This window comes from Enoplosus armatus, chromosome 3 (genome assembly GCF_043641665.1).
Source record: "Enoplosus armatus isolate fEnoArm2 chromosome 3, fEnoArm2.hap1, whole genome shotgun sequence".
NCBI lineage: Eukaryota > Metazoa > Chordata > Actinopteri > Centrarchiformes > Enoplosidae > Enoplosus > Enoplosus armatus.
In genome coordinates, this window is record NC_092182.1 from 16,162,295 (window position 1) to 16,189,462 (window position 27,168).

General features: G+C 42.2%; 1 protein-coding gene across 1 annotated transcript in view; it reads right to left on the reverse strand.

Moving 5' to 3' along the window:
- The window catches only part of cacna2d2a (calcium channel, voltage-dependent, alpha 2/delta subunit 2a), a 131,043-nt gene extending 114,740 nt beyond the window's left edge, over positions 1-16,303 (reverse strand). The window contains exons 1-2 of the mRNA XM_070903344.1: positions 16,188-16,303; positions 11,063-11,144 (exon numbers count right to left, since the gene is read on the reverse strand). Of these exons, the coding sequence (XP_070759445.1) occupies positions 11,063-11,144; positions 16,188-16,303 (198 nt within the window). The remainder of the gene's footprint in view (positions 1-11,062; positions 11,145-16,187) is intronic.
- Positions 16,304-27,168: the final 10,865 nt, after the last annotated feature.

A 27,168-nucleotide genomic window follows, 5' to 3' on the forward strand; every position in this document is an offset into this window, starting at 1 on the left:
TACAATATAAAATTAAATTAGCTGCCAAGATGAGGTGAAAATGTGAAAATGAGTGTTTGCAGGCAAAGGGAGAGGAAACGCTATCCAGTCAAAACAATCAAAAAACACATTTTGGACACGCAAGCAAACAATATGGTGAGGCCACTGCTTCCTGTAATGGATTTAAAAGTGAGTTAAAAGAGGTGAGGCACATGTGCTTTGATGTGTGTACCTGTGTGTGTGTGTGACCATGACATCATTTCTGCAGTGTCTAATCAAGGAGAAAGGGAGCCGGCTTTTGCAAGAGGGCTGTAATGGAAACACAATTGACCTGCTTTAATAAGAAAAAACATGATACCTGCACTTTGCCCACACTTTCACAGAGACACAGAACACCTTCACTTCACCTGCGACGACTTGCAGCCTAACCACCTGCAAACAGATCCGAATGTATCTCTGCTCTTTTGAAGTTTTATCTTCTCTCAGTGAAGGATGGCGATTCGGTGCATGGCAAAACTCCATCTGTTCATTTCAATATGAATGGGCATGTAAGTTTGGTGCTGCTGGAGCGGCAGAGATGTGAAATTGCGGATGGCATGCAGAGCGGCCCGACACGCAGGGTTAATTCAAACCGCCTTTGATGTCTGTCTGTGTGTGAAATGAGCTGGTGGTCCAGAGTTCACACAAACACTCGCCAGCACATACATACATACACGGGCCGCGCACGCACATACACGTGACGTGTTGTAATCATCACACCAAAACGTGTGGACACATGAATCCAAACACATACCTCAGAACATATCACATACTGTATAGCACCAAAACATCAGTGAAAGCTCAACTTTAATGTGTCAGTGAGCCTTAAATCCACTCTTCAGGATTTAACTCCTGAGCATCCCAAAACATTCACTCACATGCCATCCACATCCGCATGACAATGGAAGCTAAGCTGCCTGTAGGCAAAAACAGGCTGCTGGCTTGCACACACAATACCTATGTAAAGCAGATACTGCAGCTACAAAGCAATAATAGTCAGAAAGAATTTTTAACTCTCATGTACAAAACATGACTGATCCTCAGTTGTCAATAACCTTAATCAAATTATTATTAATTATTTGTTCCCCTCAAACACTGTGATTGACTTCTGCATTCCCCAAAGATCCACAGCCTTCTAAATGACAAATATACAGTCACTAATACGATTATAAATCACTTAAATCACATTAAAAAATGCATTTAGCTTGAATTCATTTAGGCAGACTGTGTCATTTACAAATAGATGCTGAGTGATAGTAATTACAGTGTTGATGCTAATGTAAATAGCAGTAATATATAACTGCAACAATCAAACACCACATCTTAACTGCCGACAGAAAAAACTAAACAAGAAGTCTGTCTGATTGCCAGAATTATTAATAAACAAACTCTGCGTTTGGATTTCAGTTTACTGGACAATCTGTCTAGAAGTCTGGCCAATTATACAGAGCCAAGCACTGTTTCCTTGAATATAAACAATGAGCTTATGTAAGCATTAATCACTGATTTGGTTTTGTGGTACCATACTACATACAATACATACACCGATTTGAAAGTGAAGCTTTCATTGAAATAACACAAAACACAGCAGCATTAACAACGCGTTGTTGCTTGATGAGAATACAAGCGACAAACAGTTTGAGTTTGAGAAAAGTAAACTGTAATATTGGTTCGGGGAATGGAAACATTTTTCATTATCTTTCAATTTTACTGTGAAATGACAAATGCAAGGAGGTAATGATGTTCCCTTTGTCTCTAATTGGTGCAATGTGTGATGGTGAGTTTCAGGCCTTTTCACTACATCCTGCTTTGAGCTTTGAGATTTTATTCTAGCCTGCACTTATGGGACTTTTTAAGGTCTATAAGTTTTGACGGTCAAAAAAATGTCAACAGTAGACTAGCATGTCCTTGTTAGTTGTGATTATATCAGTAAAAGCAACATGTTGTGTATAATGCAACTTCTCGTTTAGTTGCTGCCTGGATTACTGTCTGTTCACTGGTAATGTTTTTGTCCAGTAAAATAAGTTCTACTATTTTGAACCACACACAATTTGTAGGGAGGTGGTTGGGGTGGATAGTTGGTTCACATCCTGAGTCCTGCGTGTGTTCAGGTTCAGAAAACAAGAGCATTTTGGTTAAGCTTGAGGAAAGATTGTGGTCTTAGGGAAAGGACAGGACATCATCTTTCCCTAACCTTAACCAAGAGCTGGTTGCTTCAATGTGTTTAAAAGATATGTTCAATATGAACATTTTGCAAAAGGGCAGATTCTTTAATTTCCTCATTGTGTTGATAAAATTGTAATTCAGATGGCAATATATTTTTCTCAAAACGTATTTGCTGTTGAAACTAGTGATATATAAATGTAATTTCCAGGACACAGCATTGGTGTACTATATGGATGAATGGTATACGTTTGTGTTTGCAAATATATTATGTGTGTGATGCGCGCACATGCGTGAGTATATGTGTAATGCAGCAATTGTAGTGGTGGAGCACAAATCCCATCAAACAACAGAGCCCTGGGAAAAGGGCCAGAGGCAGAGATGAGAGAGTGAGTCCAGTTCGAAGCCAAAGAAGGGGGTGGATAGACTGTGGAGGGAGGGGGAGCTTCTCTTCCAGATCTTACAGAGAAAGAGAGAGAGAGAGAACAAGGCAGAAGACACCAGGATCTTCAGAATTAAAAAGATGTAGGTAGCACTTCTGAAGACCCCTCTCAGATGGCAGTAGCCCACATGATCAAACATTTAAAAAAGCTTTTCTAGGACTTCCACAGTAGTCCGGCGTTTGAGAACCACCCACTGCTGAGGCAAGCCAATTAAAGTTATTCAGAACTGTGACCAATCAATCCCAGACTATTGCAGGTGGAGGAGGAAGAGAAGAAGAGGAGGACAAAACCTCTGAGACTTCAGTGCACACCCAACCTCTCTCACATGCACACACAAACAGCCATAAAAAAAACAAACAAATACATTTTGGTCACAATGGAAAATAAACGTCACACCTTCCACTTCACACATAGAGAAGCACTCCCTCTGCAGTGGAATGAATAAAGCACTTCACACCTGGAATTTTCTAGGGCATCACACCACTCTACATTACCACTGCAACCCACTCAGGAAACTGTACAGTTTTTTTTTCTCTCTGTCAAGCACAGATAGTACCAAAGACAGGTAATGCCCTCTCTGAAACATCAAACAGAAGATGGCGGAAATTGACACAAGCATGCGCACACACTCTGCAAATAATAGTGTAGAGAGACAGAGACAAGGAGAAAAGATTTGCAGCGTAGGCAAAATAAAGCATCTTCCTTTGACAGGGCTGGAGCTTTAGCAGACCTCTAATCCTATTTTGACACATAATGCTATATTGTCTTCCTTTAAACAAGTGCAAGGCCTTCTTTTCTCCCCAGAAAGCTACCGGTAGCATGAACGCATCAGCTTTTTGTTTCCCTTGAATTCACCGAGCAATAATTAGTTACACAAATACAGTCCCTAAATGCACCACGGTGAATGTCAGTGAGATTCAGACACTCCGACCATCTCGGTTTGTTCTGTGCTGACACTTAAAGGGGTTGTTTCTCCCCAGTGGGCCATTACAGCTGCATCCTGGTAATTCACTGCACTGGAATCAACAAGCACATACACAGTGATATACTGCAAGATGTTTTAAAATGTGTCCAGAGAAGACGTAAAAACCCTGCACACACAGCACGCACCATGTAGCACTGTGTCTTTAAAGCCTGCATTATTGATTTCAGTCACCTGGCTTTACCCTGAGACTGAGCAGTTAAAACCTTTGTTTCAAGGCAGAGATATCTAGGAACTGAGAAATCTGCTGACAGTTTCAAAATAAAACATTTCTGAACTAAGATGACACATTACATAATTACCAGAATCTACAGCTGCAACAATTACTCGATTAATCTATTATTCAATCAAAAGAAAATTAGCAGCCAACTATTTTGATAATAGATAAAACGTTTCAGTCATTTTTCAAGCAAAAATGTAAAATGTTTGCTGATTCCAGCTTCTTAAATGTGAGGATTTGCTGCTTTTCTTTGTTGTTTATGATAGTAAATGAAAAGTCTTTGGGTTTTGGACTGCTGGTTGGACAAAAGAAGCAATTTGAAGGCGTCATGTTGGGCTCTGGGAAATTGTGATGAGCATTTTTCACATTTTTTTGACATTTTATATTATCGTGACAATAATCTGCAGATTCATCAATAAAGAAAATAATTGTTAGTTACCAGAATCCTACCAACATAAATAATTTGTGAAGGATTTATTTGAAATACAAACATCGTTATAAGATTAGCAGTTCATTTTAAGTTCAAATTAAATTACAATTCTGGAGGTTTGGAGGATGGTTCAGCACAACACAAACTTTTCCTACATGTTGGGTAAAATATCAGCAGCGGTTATGGTTACAAACAGAATATGAAACTGGAGACAGGGCACTGACACTATAAAATCTGGTTCTAGTTTTTCTAAACTGACACATTTTCATTGCAAAACTATTTCAAGTAATTCCTTCTAACACCAACCCGGGGATATCTGCATGCAGGGCTGCACTCTGCAGATATATGTATTTTCATTTATATAAACACCGGCAACCAGTGCCAGGCCATCAAGACGGGGAGCTGAGGAATCCTTGTAACCTTCCCCAGTGTCAGAAAACCAATAAAAAGGCAGAAAAATGAATACAGTGTGTTTGTGTGCCCTTCTGTTCTCCTGTCAGTCCAGGGGAGACTGCGGCTGGGAATAATGGTGCCGAGTGACCGGCTCTCACACCGCTTAACGTTCAGCTTGCTACTGGTTTTATGTGCCTCTGATGTCCACAGTTATTTTGTTGTGTGTTTTATTTTGTTTTTGTTTGGGGTAAATACACAGTAAATGCTAGAGCTGGCACATAAACAGAGAAATGTGGGTTACAGAAGAGTTCCAAGCTAAATACAAAGTGGTTTGCTAACAGACCATGTCTAAGCTTCCATGACCCTGATGTGTAACCCTGATGAACCCCCCTCTCTCCTGGGAATGGCAAATGGGATGTCTAAATGGGAATGTAGCCAGGTTTTAAATTGGGCAGTAAATCCACGAGGAGATAGAGAACTAGATAAACAAGGCTGCTGATTATTTCTGAAACAACACAGGGTCATCTGGCAAAAAAAGTTGACCGTGGCTCAACTTTTGCCTGAGCACAATGCGACACCATCCATTGGGGAAGGAGCTGTGTGGGCCAATCAAATACATGCAAGCGCACTTTCTAACATGAGCAGCATGTTCCTACTGTTTACCTCACAATCGTCACGACAAAAGATTTAAATAATTGTGAGAAAATTTTTTCCAGAGCAGTAAAATCCCTTCTCATAATATTCAGTTCACTCAGTGTTTTGGCATCTGATAAGCCTTCAGATGCATTCATTTATTACTCAAACTGGACTTCCTGGATGGTATTTCATCATCTCACCAGTACCTGAAGCAACACGCCCCCACCGATGCATCTCCTTGCCTTGTTGTAACGCAGGGTCGTTTTCGGTCAGAACGCCCACGTAGCACTGAGTACTGAAGACTGTCAAGTACTGAAAGCTGGCATCAAATGTCTGGTCAGATTCATGATCCTGTTTACTCATTCCTTGACAAGATAGTTCTGAATTTAAATCCAAATTTTGCCGGTTTTAGACTATTTTCATTTAAGTTCTTCTACGGCTGCTTGCACATAGACAATATTTAACATTTGAGGACTTTGACTTCTTTTGTTGAATCAAAAAGAGTTCTGCTAGTGGGCTATCAAAAAAGGTATAATTTGTTGTATCAGGACCAAAACTCTCGTTTTTTCAAGTTTGCTACTGTTGCAGGTGTGTTTAAATAAATATAATAAATCCTTATTTGTACTAAGTCATTATTTACTCATTCATTTTCACTCAATGAGAGTAAACCGAGGTGTGTGTTGATGCGTGTTACGCAATGACTGTGGGATACTTAAGACAAGCTGGTAAGAGAGCAAACCAGAACCAGAGAGTAAACTATCTATCCGGCAGAAATAGCCTGTGATGTTTCACACAGCCAGATAACAAGCTGCTGTTGTGTAAAGTCCAGGCCAGAAGATGGAGGGGAAGGGAAGGGGAAGGAGGAAGGAAAGCTGAGAGAGGAGGCCTGAGCGCTCGCTCTCTCTCTCTCTCTCTCCTTTAAAGGTAAATGCTCGTGGTGGGAGGAGGGACGTTCCGCTCTTCCTGTAAACTGTCTACAGGCGTAAGGAGCCATTAAATCAAGAAACAAATGGCACTGATCAGCCCTCACTTCATCGTCCACTGATGGATCAGTACACTGACAGAGAGAGGGGGGAGGTGAAGCTGACATCAGCTGTAGAAAGTGAGAAGGGGGGGTTGTGGAGGGAGAGCAGGGGTGACGTCTAGTATAGCGCTGGGCATTTGAGACAGATTATTGGAAATTTCTGTAGTCAGCGATAGTGAGTAAATCCACCAGTGCACTTTATAGAGATATCTGTTTGTTGGGGCCGGCTGTCTTGGCCTTGAGCAACCTTCTTTTTCTAGAAGGAGGGAGGTTTGGAGAAGTATGAGAGACATTTGGAGTTGTGTTCAGCCTGCATACAACATCTCCCTCAAGTCATAAAAACATACCTGTACAGATCAAATTGAACCAGAGGCTTCAGCAATGTTAACGACAAAAAAGGCGACTTGCTGCACACACACAGTTAGGAACATGCACACGCACACTGGAGGCACTGGTGGCAAGAAGGTCTGTGTTGAACTGAGATAAACCTGCAGCCAGCATGTGGTCAGCGGGCAGACTGATGTAGTGTTGACCACACAGCACAAAGAGACACACAGAGTGAAGGGCAAAAGCAAATATAAAATCTAAAGCTTGTATGAAACCTGGACGAATCCTACATTAACATTAATTGGCACTCCGTCTTTCCACCCTGCTTCCACGTGTGGGTATATTGATCTGGATGTGAGTCGTTCTCAAGTTTCCAGTAATCAAGAGCAAAAAAAAAAAACGACAGCAAGAGGAGAAGGCGTAGAGCGGGGCAGACAGATCCTCACAGTGGCAGGCTGAACTGAGGGGTTCAGGAGCAGCCATGTGCACCAGACTAAATTATTCCTGCTGATTAGACTCTTCTTATTGAAATGAATTTGAGCGAGTTCAATGTATGTTGCACGGAATCGCCATTGAAGAGGTTTGCTAAGCAGCTGAAGCTGTGGAAATGGCAGTGACTTCATGTGTTTGTTTTTGCAAGTTTATGTGTACAAGGCAGTGGTGAGAAGTATATTTACTCAAATACTGCACTTTACAGTACATTTTTGAGGTACTTGTATTTTACTTAAATATTTCGTAGACTTCAACTCCACTACATGTCAGAGGGAAATATTGTACTTTTTACTTGACTACATTTGTTTAATGGTTATAGTTTCTAGATTTGATAAACCTGTAAAGTACAATGTATTGTTGAATAATAAACCAGAGGTTCCCAACATTTTTGGCCTTTGACCCATTACAAAAAAGCAGCATCTAATTGGGGCTCCTTGTCATGTTTCAGATGTGCTTTTAGTGGTTCCACCTAAAAGAGATTTCCCATAACGTCTCAGAAGGTTTCGTTTAAATCACAGTTGAAGGCCCAAAGAGGCCCAATTATCCAATATTTCACCAAAAAGTCCAAAAAATTAACACAAAATTTGTGCAGAAGATCTTTATTTGTTCTTCTTTCCTACCCTATTAATCATCTCATGACCCTTCAGATTTATCTAGGGACCCTGGCGGGGGCCTGACCCCTAGGTTGGGAACTACCCAACTGTGTATACGATAGGTAAGTAGTTAAAACTAGCTCCCTTACCATTCCACCATAAATCGTGAGTCATATCGCGATCAATATCTGTCAAAATAATCACAATAGGATTTTTTTGCATATCATTCAGCCCTAGTGTCAACCTGATGTCTAACAACGTACATAATAATATCTGTCTGTATCTCCGATAAACCACCAAATCACTGTAATGACAGTAGGTGGGTGTAGGCGCACTTCTCATGTGTGCCTATTAAAAGCGTTCAGAATAAACCTGAGGATATGGAAACAATGCCAGTGTCCACCGCTGCCTCTCATCACCGCATACTGTAACACATCACACACACAGCAGCACACAGGATAATGAGAATAAGGACTATAAACAGCATTCATCTCCTCACATTTAAATTTACCAATTCTCGTCCTTCCCCTCTATCATTTCATCCATCTTAAGTAGTTTGACTCTAAATATACACACAAAACCGCCTGAACATCCATCTCAATTGTCAAGCCGTTCTTCATCCTTTCTCTCTCTCTAAAAACCCCCCCTCCTCCGCTCTAACAGCCGCCCACTCTCCTTGTCTATCCGCGCTCCACACTCTTCCATTCGAAACTTCCAACTCCTCCGGTACATCACTCACCCTCTATCTTCCTTTCACTCCCCCGGGGGAGAATAACATCTTGACCAAACCTGGCCAGAATATATTAGAGTGTGATTTTAAACATTTAAATAACTTGGGTTTTATTCATTCATGGCAACTAAAACATGTCAAAATATTGTACATCTGTGTTGTTTCTTAAGTCGACCAATTCAGAACATATTCAGCTATTTTTGTGCTGCCCTGTCTTGGTCTTTCTCCCCCTTTCTCCCGCTACCTCGCTTGTCGGAAAAAATAAAATCTCAACCGCGAGGAACTGCACAGAGCACAATATATTCAACTTACTTCCTTGTCTCTTTTCATGTGAGACAAACTCAAAAATAATTTGCACACACTTTACATTATTTTGTCTGTGAGAATAAACTGCGCATGAAGAGGAAGGGGGCACAGAGGGAGGCAATCTTGTTACCAGCCGGCATAGCCCTGGGAAGATTTCTATCAGACACACGTATAGAGAGAGGCATCCATTTAGAAAATGGCTTTTCTAGGCATGCTGGGCCATTTAGCACACCCTGTGACGACTCCTGTTTGGGGCCATGATAAATGTTCTTTCACACCCGCTCTGCGCACACTGTCAGGCCAGCACACACATGCACACGCAGCCATGTGGGCATCCTACACGAGACATAACCAGGATGGACATAATATTTTTTGGAGCGACTGGCTTCATTGTGTTTGACTTACAGAGCAAACCTCAGCATCGTATGAATTAGTTTAAATCCACAAAACTTAAAAGCCCACTAAGCACTTAACGTCATGTCAACATCTCAGCTGTAGGCCTCATTAAGCTCAGGATTATTCAGCTATGTACATCCAAGTTTTACAACAAGCAGTTAAGAGTAGGGCAGGGTACCGAACTTCAATAATTTTATGGCACCGACCGAATTGCTTCGATATTAGCGAATACTGAAAAATGCCTCGTCATTCAGCACCAAATTTCCACACCAAATGTGTGTGTGTGTCGCTGTATTTTGAAAGGCTTGACTACAGTGTGCGTACATAGGTGTAAAAAAATGTCTAGGAAGAGATCAAAAGTGTGGCTCCATTTCATCAGGCTCATTGCCAATAGCACCCAATGTAATATATGCAAAAAGGACATTGTTGCCAAGACCGGCGACACGACGAATTTGATGAAACACTTGAACGTGCATGGAATAAATTTAAGATCTGTTGGTGTTCGACTGCCAGAAGAAGAACGGGCCGCAGCCATCTTCCTGTCAGCATTCAAGTTCGCCTGACGTTACAGAGCCTCCCTCAAAATCTCCACCACCGGATTCCCCCTCATCTGAGAAAGATGGCGCTATGATGACTGGGATTTTAGCAGGCAACGTTTAGCAAACATATAAATCTATCCAACTTGAAAACGTAGTTGAAAAAGTAGATGTGTACAGGAGGTTGTGACCTTCTGGTGAAATTAATGCCTCTACACGTTGAATGATGACATGTTTCTTTATGGGTTCTCCTCTTTGGCTCTTAAAACCCTCTCAGAAACAATTTGGGTTACCTCAAAAGTGTATTATCACCACGCTTAAAGCAAGATTGTTTTTCACAAATGATGACATTTCAGGGATACAGGATTTTTATCAGACAGCAACAATATGCTTTCCCCTTGAATTGATTATTTTAGAAGTCTACTGCTGTTTAGAAACCCACATTGCTCAGTGGAAACACTGAAAGAATATTTGCGCAAACTGCGAATGGCAAATATTTTGACAGGTAAACATCCTCTGTTATGTATTGTTTACATTGGACCAGTGCTAAAAACCAACCTATCTCCATCGTGCAGTCTGAGTGTCTGCCTGATATCCATCAATGGTCATTAACCCTTAAACCAGCACGACCCCCATCAACTCACTAATACTAACATACTAACAGCCACGACACTAACCACTGTTACTGCTAGCATTAAAACCGCCACAGGCAGCGCACCGGCTGGATGAACCACACTCACCCATACAGCAATAATGAAGCATTTATCTCAGGGTGCATTACAAACCCTGGAAGCACGGCGAACATGCGCACATGGCAGAAATATGATGAAACAGTGTCAATCACACTCTGCTCAACCATCTGCTCGACCACAAGACAGACACGTGTTACACACAGCCTCATACAAGGACGCGGACACAAACAACCAACCCCACATTCTGCTAAATGTGTTCGTCTCAACAAGTCATTTGGTGTTTCAAATCTTATGCTTCTTAAAACAAATGGAAACACTTTGCTGATGTGTTAAAATCATTTCACTTTTTCTCCAGTGTATCCTCACTTTAAAAACACTGATTTCACAAAGGTCAATCCAGACCAGCACTGAGATTTGGCTCAAGGAAGAAGAAAAAAAAAGCTGATTTACAAAAAGTACAAAGTAAAATTATCACAGAGAATACAGTTTAATACTAAACCTGAATATGTTTCAAAGATCAGCATTTGTTGCAGTGCTAATAAAATCCACGCCTCACACACACACACACACACACACACTTGGGAGCTTATGTTGTACAACCTCGGCCAGTAAAATCTTACTGATTAATAATGCAGGAAAATGTGGCGCGTCACATGCGAGCGTGACGTCAGCTGAACTTACCGATCTCATCTGCTGAGTACCGGTGACGTGCTGCAGAACCTTTTCCAGCTCCTTCTCAATGCGTCCAGCCCAGTGAATCATTCTGGAAAAAAGAAATTTTACATTAAGACATTTTCAATCTGCAACACTCGTCATCATCACCTGAACACGTCATCACACGAGCATTCATGTCTCTGTCATTGTATGTGAGTGAGTGTGTGTTTGTGAGACTGTGACAGAAAGAGTCTCTCTCCATCTCTCTTCCTGTTGTCAGACTGCCACACTCTCCCTCTTTCCGGATCCCAATCTGGAAGTATCCCTGTTCCACCTCTCCTACTGTCTGGGTTAGTCACCAGCGCCTTCTCTCCACATCACATCTTGCATATATCTGGTCAGCCCTGGCAGGACTGGCAGCGAACGTGCCTGTCTTGGCTCGGCTGGGATCAGCGGCTCTGCAATAAAACTGCTCAGGTCTGACAGAAATGCACCCTAAGCAGGAGCTGATCTCCGTTAGACGGAGCCAAGTTTGGAATTAAGAGATCAAACGGCTCAAGCTCATCACTGTATATCTCCCAGCAAGCAACAAATGACTTAATGGATCAAGATTTTCACTAGATCATTTTAGAGCAGCAGCAGGGGCTAACCTGCCAACCTGGATGCCTGCTGAACAATCCACGTGCGTGGCAAACAAGAAACCCCCCCCCCAAAAAAGAAACAAACGTTATGGAAGCCCATCTTTCAGCAATCAGATGAATAAATTCTGTCATGTGCTTGCGAGCCAACCGCTGACTCGGTGCCAACCTTTTCCTTTCAGCAGCCTGCAGATAGCTAATCACTAGCATCAACAGCACAACACAACCGAGTCGTTTGTCTTTTAATATGATGACGGAAACAAATGTCATCTTTAAATGTCAGATTTGCTCAGAAGACAAGAGGGAAGACAGATTTATTAAATTGCACAAATCTGCCAAGCAGTGACAGGGCTTGCTATAATCACCAAGCCGGAGCTCATCAGGAGAGCAGCGGCAAAGCAAACACGCCAAGTGAGTGTGCGCACTGGATGTGTTTGTGGGGACAAGATTAAGAGAAAGCAAGAGGGCCTCCAAAAGGACTGTGCAGAGCGGGACCGCTGGGGAGAGGCCGCTGACTATGAAAAGGTCACCTCGATATGAAATGAAAACAAGCTTACAGTGAGAGCAGAGCGAGCAGGACGCAGTGATACTAACAGTGAGGGACAATACCTCTGCCCCAAGCCAGGCAGACTCCTTACGTAACTTTGTTACTCCACACACAGACATACTTATATATGCAGCTTTGACAGAGTGACACGCAGTAAGAGGGTCCTACGTTACGTCTTATATTGTAAGTATATGTAAACACACACATACCATAGAGCTGGGCAATCTTAGTGAAGTCAAGCAGCACAAGATTGACCCAATCAAACACAATATCTTAGATTTGATACTGATTATGATAATTTGGGTGTTACTGTTGGTGATTTCACGCAATATTGAACCTTAAACTAAGGGTGGATGATACTGTCTATAATGTGGACCAATATTTAAATGATATAATAGTGACTCAATTGTGTAAATTACTTGACAAAGTTAACAAAACCTGTAACAGCATGATTTCTAAGATACTTGTTTTTAAAGTAACACAAAACTCTATTTGTCTCAATGGGATGAACATGAGTTAAACATTTAACCATGTGATATTGAACAGCAAATATCAAAAGATATTGTTATCAAGATCATTAAAAAGTCAATGTTCATTTTGCCCATGTTACCCAGCCCAGTCAAATACAATTAAGAAAATTAAATGAGGCTGGATGGACGACCTGTGTGTCAGCCACACAGCGTCACTATGTTCATTCTGCTCCAAGTGCAATGCTGAAATATCTTTAAGGGCAAAAGGTGGACTATCGATCAGATCCAGTGAAATCAATGACAGAAAGTATTTAAACCGTGTCACAACAACACGATAACTGAAATCTCAGACGATATTCAGTAAAAGTAGCTCTACAGACACTCCTGCACACATTAGCCTTGTCGCTGCCCCTTCCTGGTGTTTTCATTTTTTAAATCTATTTCACTTCATTGAATACACCACGTCTAAATCAATACCATGCTTAAATATGCAGACTGATATCCATGACCCAGTGACAGGCAGCAAAAAGTCGACCATGGAGCCTTAATACAACTGACCTGCATCAGGAAAGATCACATGACGCTGACCTCACAACATTTAAAACCACGATGCACACAGAGTGTAAAATGTTGCATGATGACTTGAGCTTCATGTTGGACTAATTGTAAATCAAAAGGAGTCCCAAATATGCAGAACTCTCCATTCAGTAACAACTAAACAGATATGAGGAGACACTCGTTTGGTAAATTATATGCACTACTGAGGCCCAATGTTCAATTAATGCTTGGAGACCTTCTGTGTTGTGAAAGCTCTCTTAAAAACAGAGAAGTTGTCATTGAGCACTACACATGACAGACTGAAGCTCTCTGGTTCTTTGTAGTCTAACATGGTGTTAAAACTTCGCTATTTGGCACCTGGGTTTTTGAAGCATTTTCTCTGTATTATGATTTATGTTAGCGAAACATTACGGAAAAGCAGAAAATGTGATGAAATGAGTTTGGATGGACGGCCTGTGTGTCAGCCACACACCGTCACCATGTTCACTCTGCTGCGATGGATCTCATCAGTGTGCAACACTGAAATACCTTTAAGGGCAAAAGGTGGACTATTTCCATATGTGTGGAAATTACACAATTTTGGGGTAAATTGCTCTGAGTTTCATATAGACTGAGGTAAGTGATGATATTTTACTTTCCTAAAGAAGACTGTACATCCGTCCATTTAGATACCTGTTATCGAAACAGGTTTTCTCCAAGTAATTTACAAATGTGGAAATAATTGCAAACACCCTCTTCCTCTACACACACACACACACACACACACACACACACACCACTACTATACACATAAACAACACTGCAATACGATAACTACATAAAAACCAGACCAGGCTTTTAGGTGGCAAGGTGTAGAAAATGTACACTTTCCTGCTGTCAAAATGAACTAGAGGGCATTCTGCCCTTTTCTTGTGTACACATTTCCTCAGCTCGACCTCCAACACACACAAGCTCCACCCGGTGTGTGTGTGTGTGTGTGTGTGTGTGTGTGTGTGTGTGTGTGTGTGTGTGTGTCAGGCCTGTACACCCGATGGACAGCCACAACAGCTCCCAATACCCTTCAATTAGGTAACTGTCAAACTCTGGCAAATAGCACAGTGATGTGGGTGACACAAAACCCAGTTTTTAAAGCTCAAGAGATGACTGAATATAGTATAGACTCCATATATGACAAGGACTATACTATTTATCTTATTTTTATCTGCTTAAACAAGGACGTTGGCGAACATGAATAACAACTAATGAAATTAACTATTACTATGGTAACTATAATCCAGTATAGTTACAGATAATAATCTAAGTCTGAAGTACTTTTGGAAAAACATAATGTGTATTTGGAGGAAAACGTAGGGGAGACACTGCTGCAAGATTATAAACATAGCATTTCATCATTAACTACAGGTGTAGATTATAAATGAATATTCAAATATAAGTAAATATAATTCAAAAGTCCATGTGAATTTGTTTGCAAAGTCATCCAAATGTAAAACAAATATATTATATATATCCACATATCACTTTGTTTCTTTATGGTGCTCAAGTGATCAAATGAACGATGCAGCTAATTGTTTTAAGTCAATCGACAATAACATAAGATATCCGATCTTCCTTTGAAAGTCACCTTGGCCATCAGGAACAACAAAGCCCTAGAGATCTCACAGCGATCATCCGATGGATGCATCACGGAGGAATCGTTCAGATTCTTGTCATTTGTGTGAACCTGACTGACTAATCATCGCTACAGGCGACACATCATGTTCACATCAGATCATCACGTCATCACGTAGACCGGAGTGAGGAACTGTTGCACTCCGGCTTCACCGGGTTCATTACCGGACTGCAGAATCTGAAGTCATTTTAAACGAAGAAACGGTCACAAAAAAAAAAAACAACACATCATTTTTGGCGAATTACTGTCATCTTGTTTTGAATAGTTCGATAGTAAATTGCTGCATGTGCAGACATCATGTTTCAGTCTGCTTCCGTGTATCGATCAAGGTGAACTTGTTATATTTTTCGCGTTTTAGGAGAAATTACGCTTTGAATTCTAATAATATCGCAAAACAACTTCCAAACAGGTTACGCTGAGAAAGTCTAACACTAGTTTACACACAGCTGGATGCTGGAATACTTTCTCTGCCTGCTGTCACTTACATGAAGCAACACTGTGACAGGACTGGCCTTCAGTACGTCTGAATGCCTACTATAAATATTTCTACCACAAAAGTTTTTGGAAACCGAAAAAATGACCAGATATCAGTCTGGAGGCCATGTTGCTTCATTTGTCCCCGAACAGTCTGAGCAAGTAGTTTTGGGAGTTGAGATGCAGGACTTCACCTGAAGGTTTAAAGACCTGGGGCGCTCCTGCGGCACTGACTAATTGGTTTAGTCTCTGAATCAAAATGATCCAGTTGAAAACACCAGAGTCTCCTGCAGTGGGATAGAGATGATTATTTTCACGGTGCAGGATCCTGAGGAGGACTTTTTTTAGACTAGCCTCGCTGTAGCTCAGCCCATCCATCATGCGTAAATGGGATACCCCCCCCTCTCCTCCTCCCATGCTGTGACAGCAAAACAACACATCGACTATTATTTTATTTTTATCCCTATGGATGTTCTAATACATTATTGCTTGGCTGGCTTATTCGCCGGTGGCACCTGTGTGTGCTCCCTGTAGCCTGTTTCCGTGTTGACTATGACAAATTGAAGAAGGCTTTGGGTATTAAATGCCGCTGCCCACAACGAAAACAACAATATACTGAGAGCGAGATTCATAACGCAGCTCGAGACGCAAACTGCGTCTGTGTTTGAACATCAGGGACAGCAGCTCCTCTCGCACCAAGGTACACGGCGCTGCATGTGCAGGCTTGACGGGGCCACCTGTCCTAGTTCCGCGCTCCGCACCCCGGTTTATCCCCCAAACGGTGCAGGGTACTTACGTGTAGTGCTGGGGGAAGAGGTGGGTCCCGTCTGTCGGCGTGGAGACGCATATGATAAGTACAGTTTGGATTGTGAAGAGGCAGAAAATACCGTACGACTGCGCGCAGATCGCCATTTTCCATTAAATATTCAAGAAACTGGGATAAATAAGAGAAGGGCCGGAAGGACAGTCTCTCGCAGATGAGCTAAGAATAACCCAGCTCCAGAGAAAGTGTGTGGTGGGAGGTGATGGTTGGCGGAGGCTTCTGGACACTTCAGCCGGCAGTGAAATCTCAATCAGAGACGCACAGAGGATTGGCAGCTGAAGACACGGGAGATCAGGATCAGGAAGATGCTCTGCTGCCGCTGCTGCTGATGTGCCTGGCTGCTTATTTGCGCACTCGCTGTCCTCCCTCCCTCACCGCCGCCGCGCACATTTGCTCCCTTTTCTCTCCCACTCTCTCCAATGTAACGACAATACAGAGTCAAGCTGGCCACGGCAACAATAGCGCGTTCCTATCCTGGTTTTCAAAATAAAACCATGTATCTTTTTAGGGCAATGTATAGCAATAAAGTGACAGGAGAGTGTGAGCAGACAGTTGTTCGAAATAAAATGTAACTATTGTATTCTCAGTAAAATGCCTTAAATGGGAGTACAGTGCTACCACATGCCAATAGCCTTAAGTGACCAGAGGTAGTAGACCTATTTAACGCAAATATGTAACCAGGGCAAATTGGAAAATGGCTGCTGTTGGAAAATATGTCCATTTTGGCGCACAGGGTCGGCACAACATCCAAGCATTAATCCGAGGACTTTTATTACGTGAATAATTTTATTTTGAAGGTCCAGTCGCCCGACTTCCTGCATTTATTCAGTTTATCTGTGGCACTTGACTGAGCCTCTGGCACAAGCGGTCCTTCCTCCGTTCAAACAGCCTATTCCTGGGCGACAGACGGGGGCGCGCATCAGGCCACCTCCTCTTCCTCCTCATGTCCACTCTCCATGCTCTGTGTCCTCCTCAAACTCAGGATTATAAGCGGAAATCATGGCTTTATTTTAGTAATTACAGGCATGACTCTAGAGGGGCGGATTGTATTAACTGGAGTGTAAACATTCAGAAATCACCTTGGGGCTCCTCTCCCAACTACATTTGTTCTACTTATTAGCGCATCTGGTCCAGTGGATGAACATTTAAATGAACACAAGGAGAATTAATAACCTCACTTCAGAAATACCTAGCTTTTGTTTCATACTGTCACCAGCTATTTACACGAGGGGTCTTAAAGTGTTTGAAATGTAACTTTACAGCAGGGCAGGGCATGTCTCCTTGTATCTCATAACTGGGAGCCCTGGAATAATCATAAGCTTGTTAATAAGGTATATTTCAGTGGAGCAACTTTTCCTCTGGACATAAGTCAGATGCTGTTCATTTGAACAGTAAACAAGGAGGAGAGATGCACCGAAACCTCAGAGTAAATCTAATTCAGCATGAAGTTACCCCCCGGAGAAGTGAATATCTCCCTTTATCAGCTGTGTGTGTGTGTGTGTGTGTGTGTTTGTTGCTGTGTGTATGTGTCATTGTGTGTGCACCTGTACCTGTCTTATTACCTTTCCCTGCGCTGCTGTTTGTTCTCTGATGTTCCTATTTCCACTGGAGGGCACAGCAGGCGTGACACATTTGCACCTAAACAAAACACATTTTTCAGGTTCGCCCATGCGATGATAGAGAACACACAATAAAGATTTATAGCTTTGTACATAATGTGTTCCAGGTGTGTCTCTGTCCGCAATATTATTAAAAAAAAACAGGCAACACAGTCCTTTGCAAAACAGAACAGGAGTAAAGGTGGTCAAGGCTTTTTTTCCCAGTTGCCTCCCAGTCAAAGCCTGGGTTCAGGACACTCGGATGCTCCTGGGCGAGTCTTGCATCTCTCAGCTCATTTGCTAGGCACGGGCAGAGACAGCCGGTCTTACGGCTGTGTTGTCCTTGGCTCAGTCAGTCAGCAGGGGACACGCAGGTGCTCTGCTACAGAAACCTACACAGCAGTCGGTGGGGTTGCTGCACAGCATTTCTGTATCTTCACTGACAGGGAAGACGGGGCTGTTTTGGTAGAAAGGACACACTGCGGGGCATAGACCTCAGCGGGAGAGGAAAAACCCACCTGATGGCGGGGGTGAAGAGCTACAGCAGCGGTAACCCTGCTTATGTACATAGATGTCACAGATCATTCAGTCAGAACAAATATCTCTGCTTGTTCCTCAGGAAGTGGGGGGGGGGGGGGGGGGGGGGGTGTCAGCTTTTTCAGCAATTCCCCGGAGCTACTAATTTTTGAGACATATTGAGCAAGCGACTCCCTCTCATCCACCCCTCCAAACAAATCTGTGGCAGAGAAGCAGGACAGTCGTGTTTTGATTTATTGTTATTCTCTATGCAGAGAAAAATAACCTTAATTGATGGCTACTCTGGCACATTAATTTACTGTACCATACTTCCCATCATGACATTAATGATGAACAACAAACAGATACTGGTAGAGTGATGTAGGCTGGCTGACTCACACTGAACATTTCTGCTGACTCACAGCCACCCCTTGTTTTCTCCCTCCATTCAAACATACATTAGGCAAACTTATCTCAATTTACCTGGCTCGTGGGGGCCTGGAGAAAGAAAAATGAATGCAAATTTAATTTTGAGCTAATGCACAAATATGTAGTTCTCTAACGGAAAGAGCTGTCCAGGGCAGAGAAGGATTTTACCTGTGCAAACAAAACATCAGGGGGTAGAGAGGTCTCTCTGGATGGAACGATGCCTCCCGGTGTTCTGCAATTGCTGGGACCAAGAGCAGATTGGCAACCAATTTAAGCAATAATTTCTGATGTACGTTCTTGTCACACTCGTCACAGCAATACCTTTAATGCAAATTACATTTCATCGGCCTGAATGTGGTTGTGGGCAGGAAGAGTGGCAGATAAAAGAGGTGATTGCCACCCTGGGGCCTCGGATCTCATTGAACACGCTGCTATGCTTATAGAGAATCCACTCTTTATTAGAGCTGATCGATCAGGCCAGCTAAAGGATCCGCTCAGTGAAAACACACAGATCAATGACCTCAAGCTCTGCTGATCCTCTAAGCTGCGAGAAATGCAGACAAGAGGCGGGGTCTCAGCTGCTCAGGGTCTCCTCTCATTGGCCATGCAGTTTAACAGATTGGCAGGTCAATCTGTTATTGATCCGGTGAGTTGAGCGGAAGGAGGCAGGCCTCGCTGTTCTGTGTCGGACTTTCTGGGGACTGCTCCCCCAGACAGAGGCCAAGTAGGTTGGAGTAAAATTAATCACTCCTTGTTTCCCCTGTCTCCAGGCCTCGGGGAAGTCACCGGTAAAGGCGCACCCCACACAACCACACAACCACACAACCACACACACACACACACACACACACACACACACACACACACACACACACACACACACACACACACACACACACACACACACACACACACACACACACACACACACACACTGGCCGCTTATCTTCCTTTTCCTCCACCTTATCCATCTTTCCCTCCCTCCCTAACCTCCTCCTCTGTCTCTTTCTGTGGCCTGTATGCTGATGTTCTGCTGCGCTGGACAGAAAAGTGAGGCTTCACACTCTGTAAAACCTAGTCTAGTCAGCATGCTGAATGCTAAGATTTTATATTTCTGATTAGAGAAGGACTGCGCGTCGCATTCACCGCAGATGATACAGCCATGCTGCCCTTGAGAGAGAGTCCCGACGCTCTCAGCAAACTTCAATGATCCTCTCAAGTGCTCTCTGAAAAAACAAGAGCATGATATACTGTCACTCATTTACCATACACTTTCTTTGAGGGCATTTTCTTTTTTTTAACCCACAGCAGAGACAAGTCTGTGTGCCCTTGTCCTCTGCGGGGATATACTGAAGAGATCGGCAGAGTGATTCCAGCAATCAAGGTTATCTTCCCTCTGTGTCCCTTTCAGCTTACTCCCTGCTCACCTCACAGCTTATCATCCCATTTAGTTTCATCCACTCACCAGAACAGATCACATCTAAATAACACACAGACCTCCTTGTTTACATAAATACTTGTATACCCCATATCCCTCATTATTTGCTTTGCTCTGTTGTGGTTATTACCTACATGACCTCAACGCTTTGCTAATACCGACAAAATAAAAATATCTCATTCAGACCACAGTGCTCTGCATACCTCCTTTACTGTAAAATACAAACATACCCAGCGATGTTGGGCCGCAAGGCACTCTGGGAATTTCATGCTCAAATGTCAGAGCGTTTCATCCTGATGATGATGACTCACTCCTCTCGCTCTTAGTCTGCATGAAAGAACAACAGCACCAATTAATGACCCAACCTCCTCACGTGCAAAAAGTAGGAAAACAACCACTATATCAAATGTTACAGCAGGAACCCAAACAGTGCGGTTCTGATAAAAATACAGATATTTATGATGGTAATATATACATTTAAGGCTACATTTTATCGCCCCCAGAGAATCCCCCACCCATCCTACTCACATAGAGAAGTGGCTGCATGTAAAAACAGAGCAAGACTCAGCACTCATTGACATGCTCTACTAGAGGCCTAATGGCCCCTGGGTAATGGCCTCTTTGGTCTTCAGGAAATCCTCCCTCATGCATACATCAAAGCTGGGATTGAGAAGGATAGAGAGTGGAAAATAGAGGGGAGGAAAGAGACATCAGTGCCACACAGAGAGAGGATAGAGGAGATGAAGTTAACACACTAAAGGAAGCTCTTATAGGAGTTCATTTTGGTTTAGGATCGCATCAGCACAGTACACCGATGCTATACTTGTACTCTTCAAATAGGGCTGGGTATCAAACCTCAGTACGTTATTGGTACTGATTGAATGTGTCCGTAGCCTGGTCAGTTTTGAAGTCTTGTTTACTTATTCTTTTTCCTGAAATAAATCATAATTTTGCTAGTTATAGACTACTTTATTTAGATATAGTTCTTGTACATCTCCCTGTTTTAGACAACAACTTCGGCTTCTTTTAACAACTTCGGCTTCTTTTGTTTTGTAGAAAACGTGTGTATATTGTTCAGAGTCCTTTTTGTATCAGTACCAAAACCCAGATGTCTCATCGACACTAGTATCAAATCATTTTCAAACGATACTCAGCCTCATTTTCACATTTTCACCAATGAATTCATCCAGTTTACCGCTGCATGATTAGAGCTAAAATAAGTAATCAACTAACCGTTTAGTCGATTGACAAGAAATTAACGTGAAAATTTGATAAAATACTCTGCTTCCAGCATCTAAAATGTAAAGATTTTCTGCTTTTCTTTGTCAGATGATAGTAAACTGAATATCTTCGTGTTTTGGACCAAACAAGTAATTATAAATGTGTCATCTTCGGCTCTGAGAAACTCTAATGGGAATTATACACTATCATATGCCACACTATTATTATTATTATTATGACATTTTACTTATAAAACGATTCATTGAGAAAATAATCAGCAAGTTAATTGATAGTGAAAATAATCGTTAGTTGTTAGTTAGATCTCTTAATCCACAATTGACTCCTTTTTTTCTGTCTCTTTCCTTTCACTCTGTGTCCATCTGTCTTCTTCGTCTCTCTCTTTGCTGACACACAGCATCCCAGAGTTGTCAGCCAGCTGCTATAAGAGGAGACCTGTAGTCCATTGCCCCACAACACCCCCCGCCTCTCCTCACTGTCCATGAGCCATCTGCTTAGTCTGCATATTGCGGATCTGTCAATGCTATCTCATTATAATTCACACAAAAGTGTTCATTGTGACCCTGCAAAACTTTTGTCTTACTCCATATGTTAGGTACACAGCAGGCACCTCTCTGCATGTAGCTATGTGCGTATGTATGCCTCCATCTATCTGTATCCAGTCTCTCTCCTGTGAGTAAATACGGCAGAGCATTGGTCAACCACATTCAGAGAAAGCTGTGACCTCTACATGTCCTACACCATGCAGCCGAGCGTGTGAATTCGGCCCCTCGCAATGATTTTCAACTCATCTCCCTCTTTTTCAAATGCTTTTGTAGCAGTCATATTGTTTTAAAAATGATATTGGAATAAAGTGATCTGAAATAGATTGAATTTAGGTAAAAAGGAAGCCGGAGTTACTTCAAGCTGCTCCACAGTGGCATGCCGACATCAAGTTGGCCTTCAATAGGATTGCAGTGAGTGAAGTATTAGGTGTCGCCATATAGAGAATATTAAACAGTGTCTGTGTTAAAGAGGCAAAACTAACAGGCCTGTGGCGCCGTAGTGGCTTGATAAGGCGAGCGGGTGGTCCTGTCTGAGCGTGGTCTACTCCCCTTCTCTAGTCACTGTGTGGAGTGAGAAGTGCATAGTCGCTTGCCCGCCCTGCCGTCACATTAAAGCGCATCTTAATTAGCATTAAAAGTGGTGATAAGGGCTTAATGAAGGAATTAATAGATAACACACATTCTGGAGCTTATTCTCCACAGTCACACTCTGACAGACACATAAACACACACAGCTGTACTCAAACTGGCAGATTTTACAACCACAGAGTGAGTGAGAATTCATGGGGAAATAGGTGGCCTGCAGCTAGAGGCAGGACCAAGACTGAAAGCCTCTAATACATCACCGTGCATGACAACAGCTACGTTAACCTTCTCAGGCTGTGCAGCTGGAGTTTCTGGCTTGTATGAGATGGTATACACTGCCATCACCCTGAGCTGTTAAATGGGTTTTTAATCTGATAGTGATTACTGTTTAAGGTAAACAATTAATCAATGATTTGATTGGCAGGAAATCAATCAGCAACTATTTTGACAATCAACAAATCATTTAAGTAAAGAATTGCCCGGTTCCAGCTACTCAATTGTGAGGCTGCCTCTCTTTGTCTTATGCCATAGCAAACAGAGGATCTATAATATAACACCAGTTAGTATAATATAATGCAACACGTGAGTTTCTGATACTGTTCAACTAAATATTAACATAGAGCACAATTAAAACATTTACTTACACAAGCTAACAGACATAAAACCCTGACATATTATTGTCTTAGCTTAGTTACTTACACAGTCAGCAGACACAGGTGTGCAGCAGTCTCCTTAAGAGTAGTGTTTCCGGCCACCTGAGGAATGTAACTTTGGTCTGCGTCAACTCTGCTGAGCTTGGTAATAATGATCAGTTATTTCACCACCATTGATATCAAAAATATTGATTAACGCAGCTTTAACGGAATGTTTTTGTGCTGCAAACTGTATGACGTAGCTAACGTTCGCTACAGCGGCATGGTACTTGGAATGGATTGGCTGGACTTGGCCAATCAGGTTCCTCGTAGGTGGGACGTTGGGCACGCGCCAATGCTTTGTTACGCTAAATTCTGCTACCCGTCAGATTACAATCGAAGAAGATTAGCATAAATAGTAGCACATGAAAACCATGTGAGCCGGCAAACCAAAGTGTCGCCATCACAGTTATCAAAATGTGTCACCCTTCTAATATCTGAACATTAAAGGGTCTAATAAGAATATTTGGTTGACAGCTATCAAACGTTGTGACCCTATTCAAATACTATGGAAACGCTATTTTTGGTAACACCTATCACAATAAAATACGTGATTAAGTATGATTTGAAAAACTGATTCTTTGAAATGTTGTATTATTTATACTATGGCATGTACCATGGTAAAACATCATCCATTGTCCACCACATGTATATTGACAGAGGATTATTTTCATTATCGATTAATCTGTTAATTTAAAAAAAAAGAATCTTTTGATCTTTAGTCCATTAAATGCCAGAAAATTGTGAAAAATGTCCTCTACAATTTCCCAGAGCCCATTGTGACATCTTTAGATTGCTTGTTGTGTCTGATCAACAGTCCAAAACCCAAATACAAAACTCCAAAAAGAAGAAAATGCAGCAGATTCTCACATTTGAGGGGATAAAATCATTGAATTTTGACAGTTCGGGTTGATAAATGACGATTAATCAATCAGCAAAATTGTTGTTGATTACTTTTCTGCCAATCAATTCCTCTTCTTCCTGGAAGTGAAGAGTGTCAACCTGGGGCTGGCTCATGCTTGTATCATTTCCACTGCACTGTCTTTTTCTAAAAAGCGCACATTGTATTTCCTTCATGCACAGCACTCCATGGTCCAAAGGGCACCTATTCCCCACAGCAGAGCACAATGAAAATACAAAACCCAACAAACAGAAAAACTAACCAACCAGGTGAAACAGACAGCTATTGAGGATGCTCCTTCTGAGCACCTAATGAAGCCAGCAGTGTCTTCCCTTATTACAGCAAATGGTATGTTTATATGGTTATTTTATCCTGGGCTTAGATAGAAGTGCATAAATCGTTGTTGTTATCTATATTATTATTACATCTCTTCCAGCATACGGAGATAAGCAGCATTATAGTCGTAGTCCGATCTAATTCTCTGTAATTTACAATGGAAATTTGTGTGTGAATATACATTTGCACAAATGATTGTTGTTTTTGTTCACACATGTAGGTGTATATCTGTGTTTGTGTGTGTGTGTGTTTTCTCTCCCTGCTCCTGAGCCGCAGGTTTGGGCTATTTTCCCAGAAATGTGCTAGACAGTCAGAGGGAGGCAGATGCTTTCCTGTCCTCCCAGAGGAGACAGCAACACATGTGGAGAGTGGCTAGGCTGGTCATATTAAACACACCATGTGCACCCTGCATGTGACCGTGTGCGAGTGTGGCCTAAAAACAAGCATGGAGTGAGACATCTAGTGGCAAATGCACAGTACTTCAATAATAATGATAGAAATCAGCCTCGCAAACTGTGACTTATTGTATCTTTAAACAATGAAAACTTTATTTAATCTGTGATCTGCCCGATACAATTTATGGGGGAAAAAAAGTGAATTTATCATTTGTTGTACAGCTTGTTTGTATTTGCAGTTATAGTATGCCTGTGTGTGCGTCTGCGCACATCCGTGTGTTTGTGTTTGTCAGATTGTGGATATTGCTGCAGTGTGATACCATCTTTCCTGCTGTCATAACAATAGATCTCGCAGTTGATGGTGATGTATCATCTGTCAAACTATCAGTGCCAGGACATGGTCCGCTGGTCCCATGAGGCTGCAGACATGATTCACCGCAGTTTTTATGGCGGGTGTCTTCTTTCACCTCTGGAGTTGCCTCTGGATTGCTGGGCTGTCTGCTTTCGCCGGCCTCTACCGAATGTTGTATTAACTTTGCACCACTAAGCGCTGATTATTTGTGCAGGGGATATTCAGGATCTGTGAGCAGCGTGGTAAAGCTTATCTCTATTAATCTAATGGCTCGGTAATCAAGACATCTGCGCACAAGTAAACAGGCCTCGGCAATCCCTGCATGGTTATTAGTAGCAAATCATCAGGCATTTACATTTTGGATCAACATCAAACTCTGGTTTATTTGCGCAATACTACTCATGTCCAACATGTAGTACGCCAACTCTACACCATAACTAACAAAAAGTCACAATATTAATTTATTAAAACATTCCCTGTAAACTGAAAACAAGCGTACCTCAGACATTTTATAGTTGTCTTATTTCATTGATTTCTGTTAGCAGGTCTGCATGAAATCTGATAAATTGCCTCAAGTGATGTCACTTCAGTTCAAGACCACAAGTTTGAAAAAGAAAGAAAGTTGGAGTTGGAAAGAAGTGAGCTTATCAGACCTTTGTAGCCCACTCCGCACTCCTGCTGGGTAGCTGCTCAAGGCTACATTAGCCGCTACTCGCAGAATATCTCCAACTGAAGTCTGTCAGCAGCTGAGTTGCATTGTGGGTAATGTGGGTTTTGACAAGGATGAAGAGTGTGTGGACCTGATACAATAATAAAGACAGTATCTCAGGTTCTGCTGCATCGACTTTTTTTTTTTCTTTCAAACAGTCCATCGTGAGTCCGACAATTTAGTCCAGTGGAGTCCTCTTTTAATGAGCAAACCTGCTTTTAATTTGCTTTATTTTACCACCAAACCTGAAGCTCAACATGTTTTTAACACCTCTCCTTGTACACACGTGCATGGGCACCGCGGTTACAACAGAGATAAACAGGTTTTATGATGCATGCTGCCTGTTTGAGCCTCTTCTCAAATCTCCAGCCTCTTTGTTACTACTAAGCTGGGAGGTGGGACCTGCCAGTGGAGTAGCAGACAGGAGATTAAGACCTGAATCAAAAAGCAGATTAATGGGCCCGTGTGTTTGTATGTGTGTGTGGGTGGGTGTATGTGTTTTTGTATGTGTATGTGTGCATGCTCTTAAACCCTACAGATCGTATAAATTGAAGCAAATATGTCTGCATAAACACCATATGCACTTTGCAAGTTGCGATATCTAAGTCAGTGATTAAATGCACACACAAGCGACCACTTCTGCAAGTCACACACGTCACATGCACTCTCCCAAAACGTCTCTTTAAAGCTTCATAAGCAGATTCAGAGTAATCCCCAGGTCCTGACAGGCGGGGATCCTGCAGATAGTTTCAAACATTGCAACAACAATGTGAAAGGTGATTGTTGAGGGCACTAACATGTCATCCATCAGCATATGCCTCCTAGGTGCCTCACTCCTCCCTTCCCACTCAGAATTTGTGTGCCGACACCGTCGTATTGCAGGCCGGCCTCCGTAATCATCCCCAAGTGATCAGCAGAGATAACATCAAGGAAAGCTCGCTCTGCAGGACGGCACTAACAACAAGTTTGCCACTGAAATTGGGTGATAGAGCATAAACAAAGGCACACCTCGAATTCAAATCCCTCCTCGGATGTTGTGATAATTCAGTTCAACTCCATTGAACAAGAATAATGATTGTGGAAGAGTGCTTATCAAAAACTCTAGTGTCTGGGCCACCTGAAGCATGTCCTGGGCTACAATGAATGCAGAAACTCCAGCCTCACAAGAATCCTCTGCCCGGCAAATCACTGGGCATGTAATTATGATGGTGGAGTAATA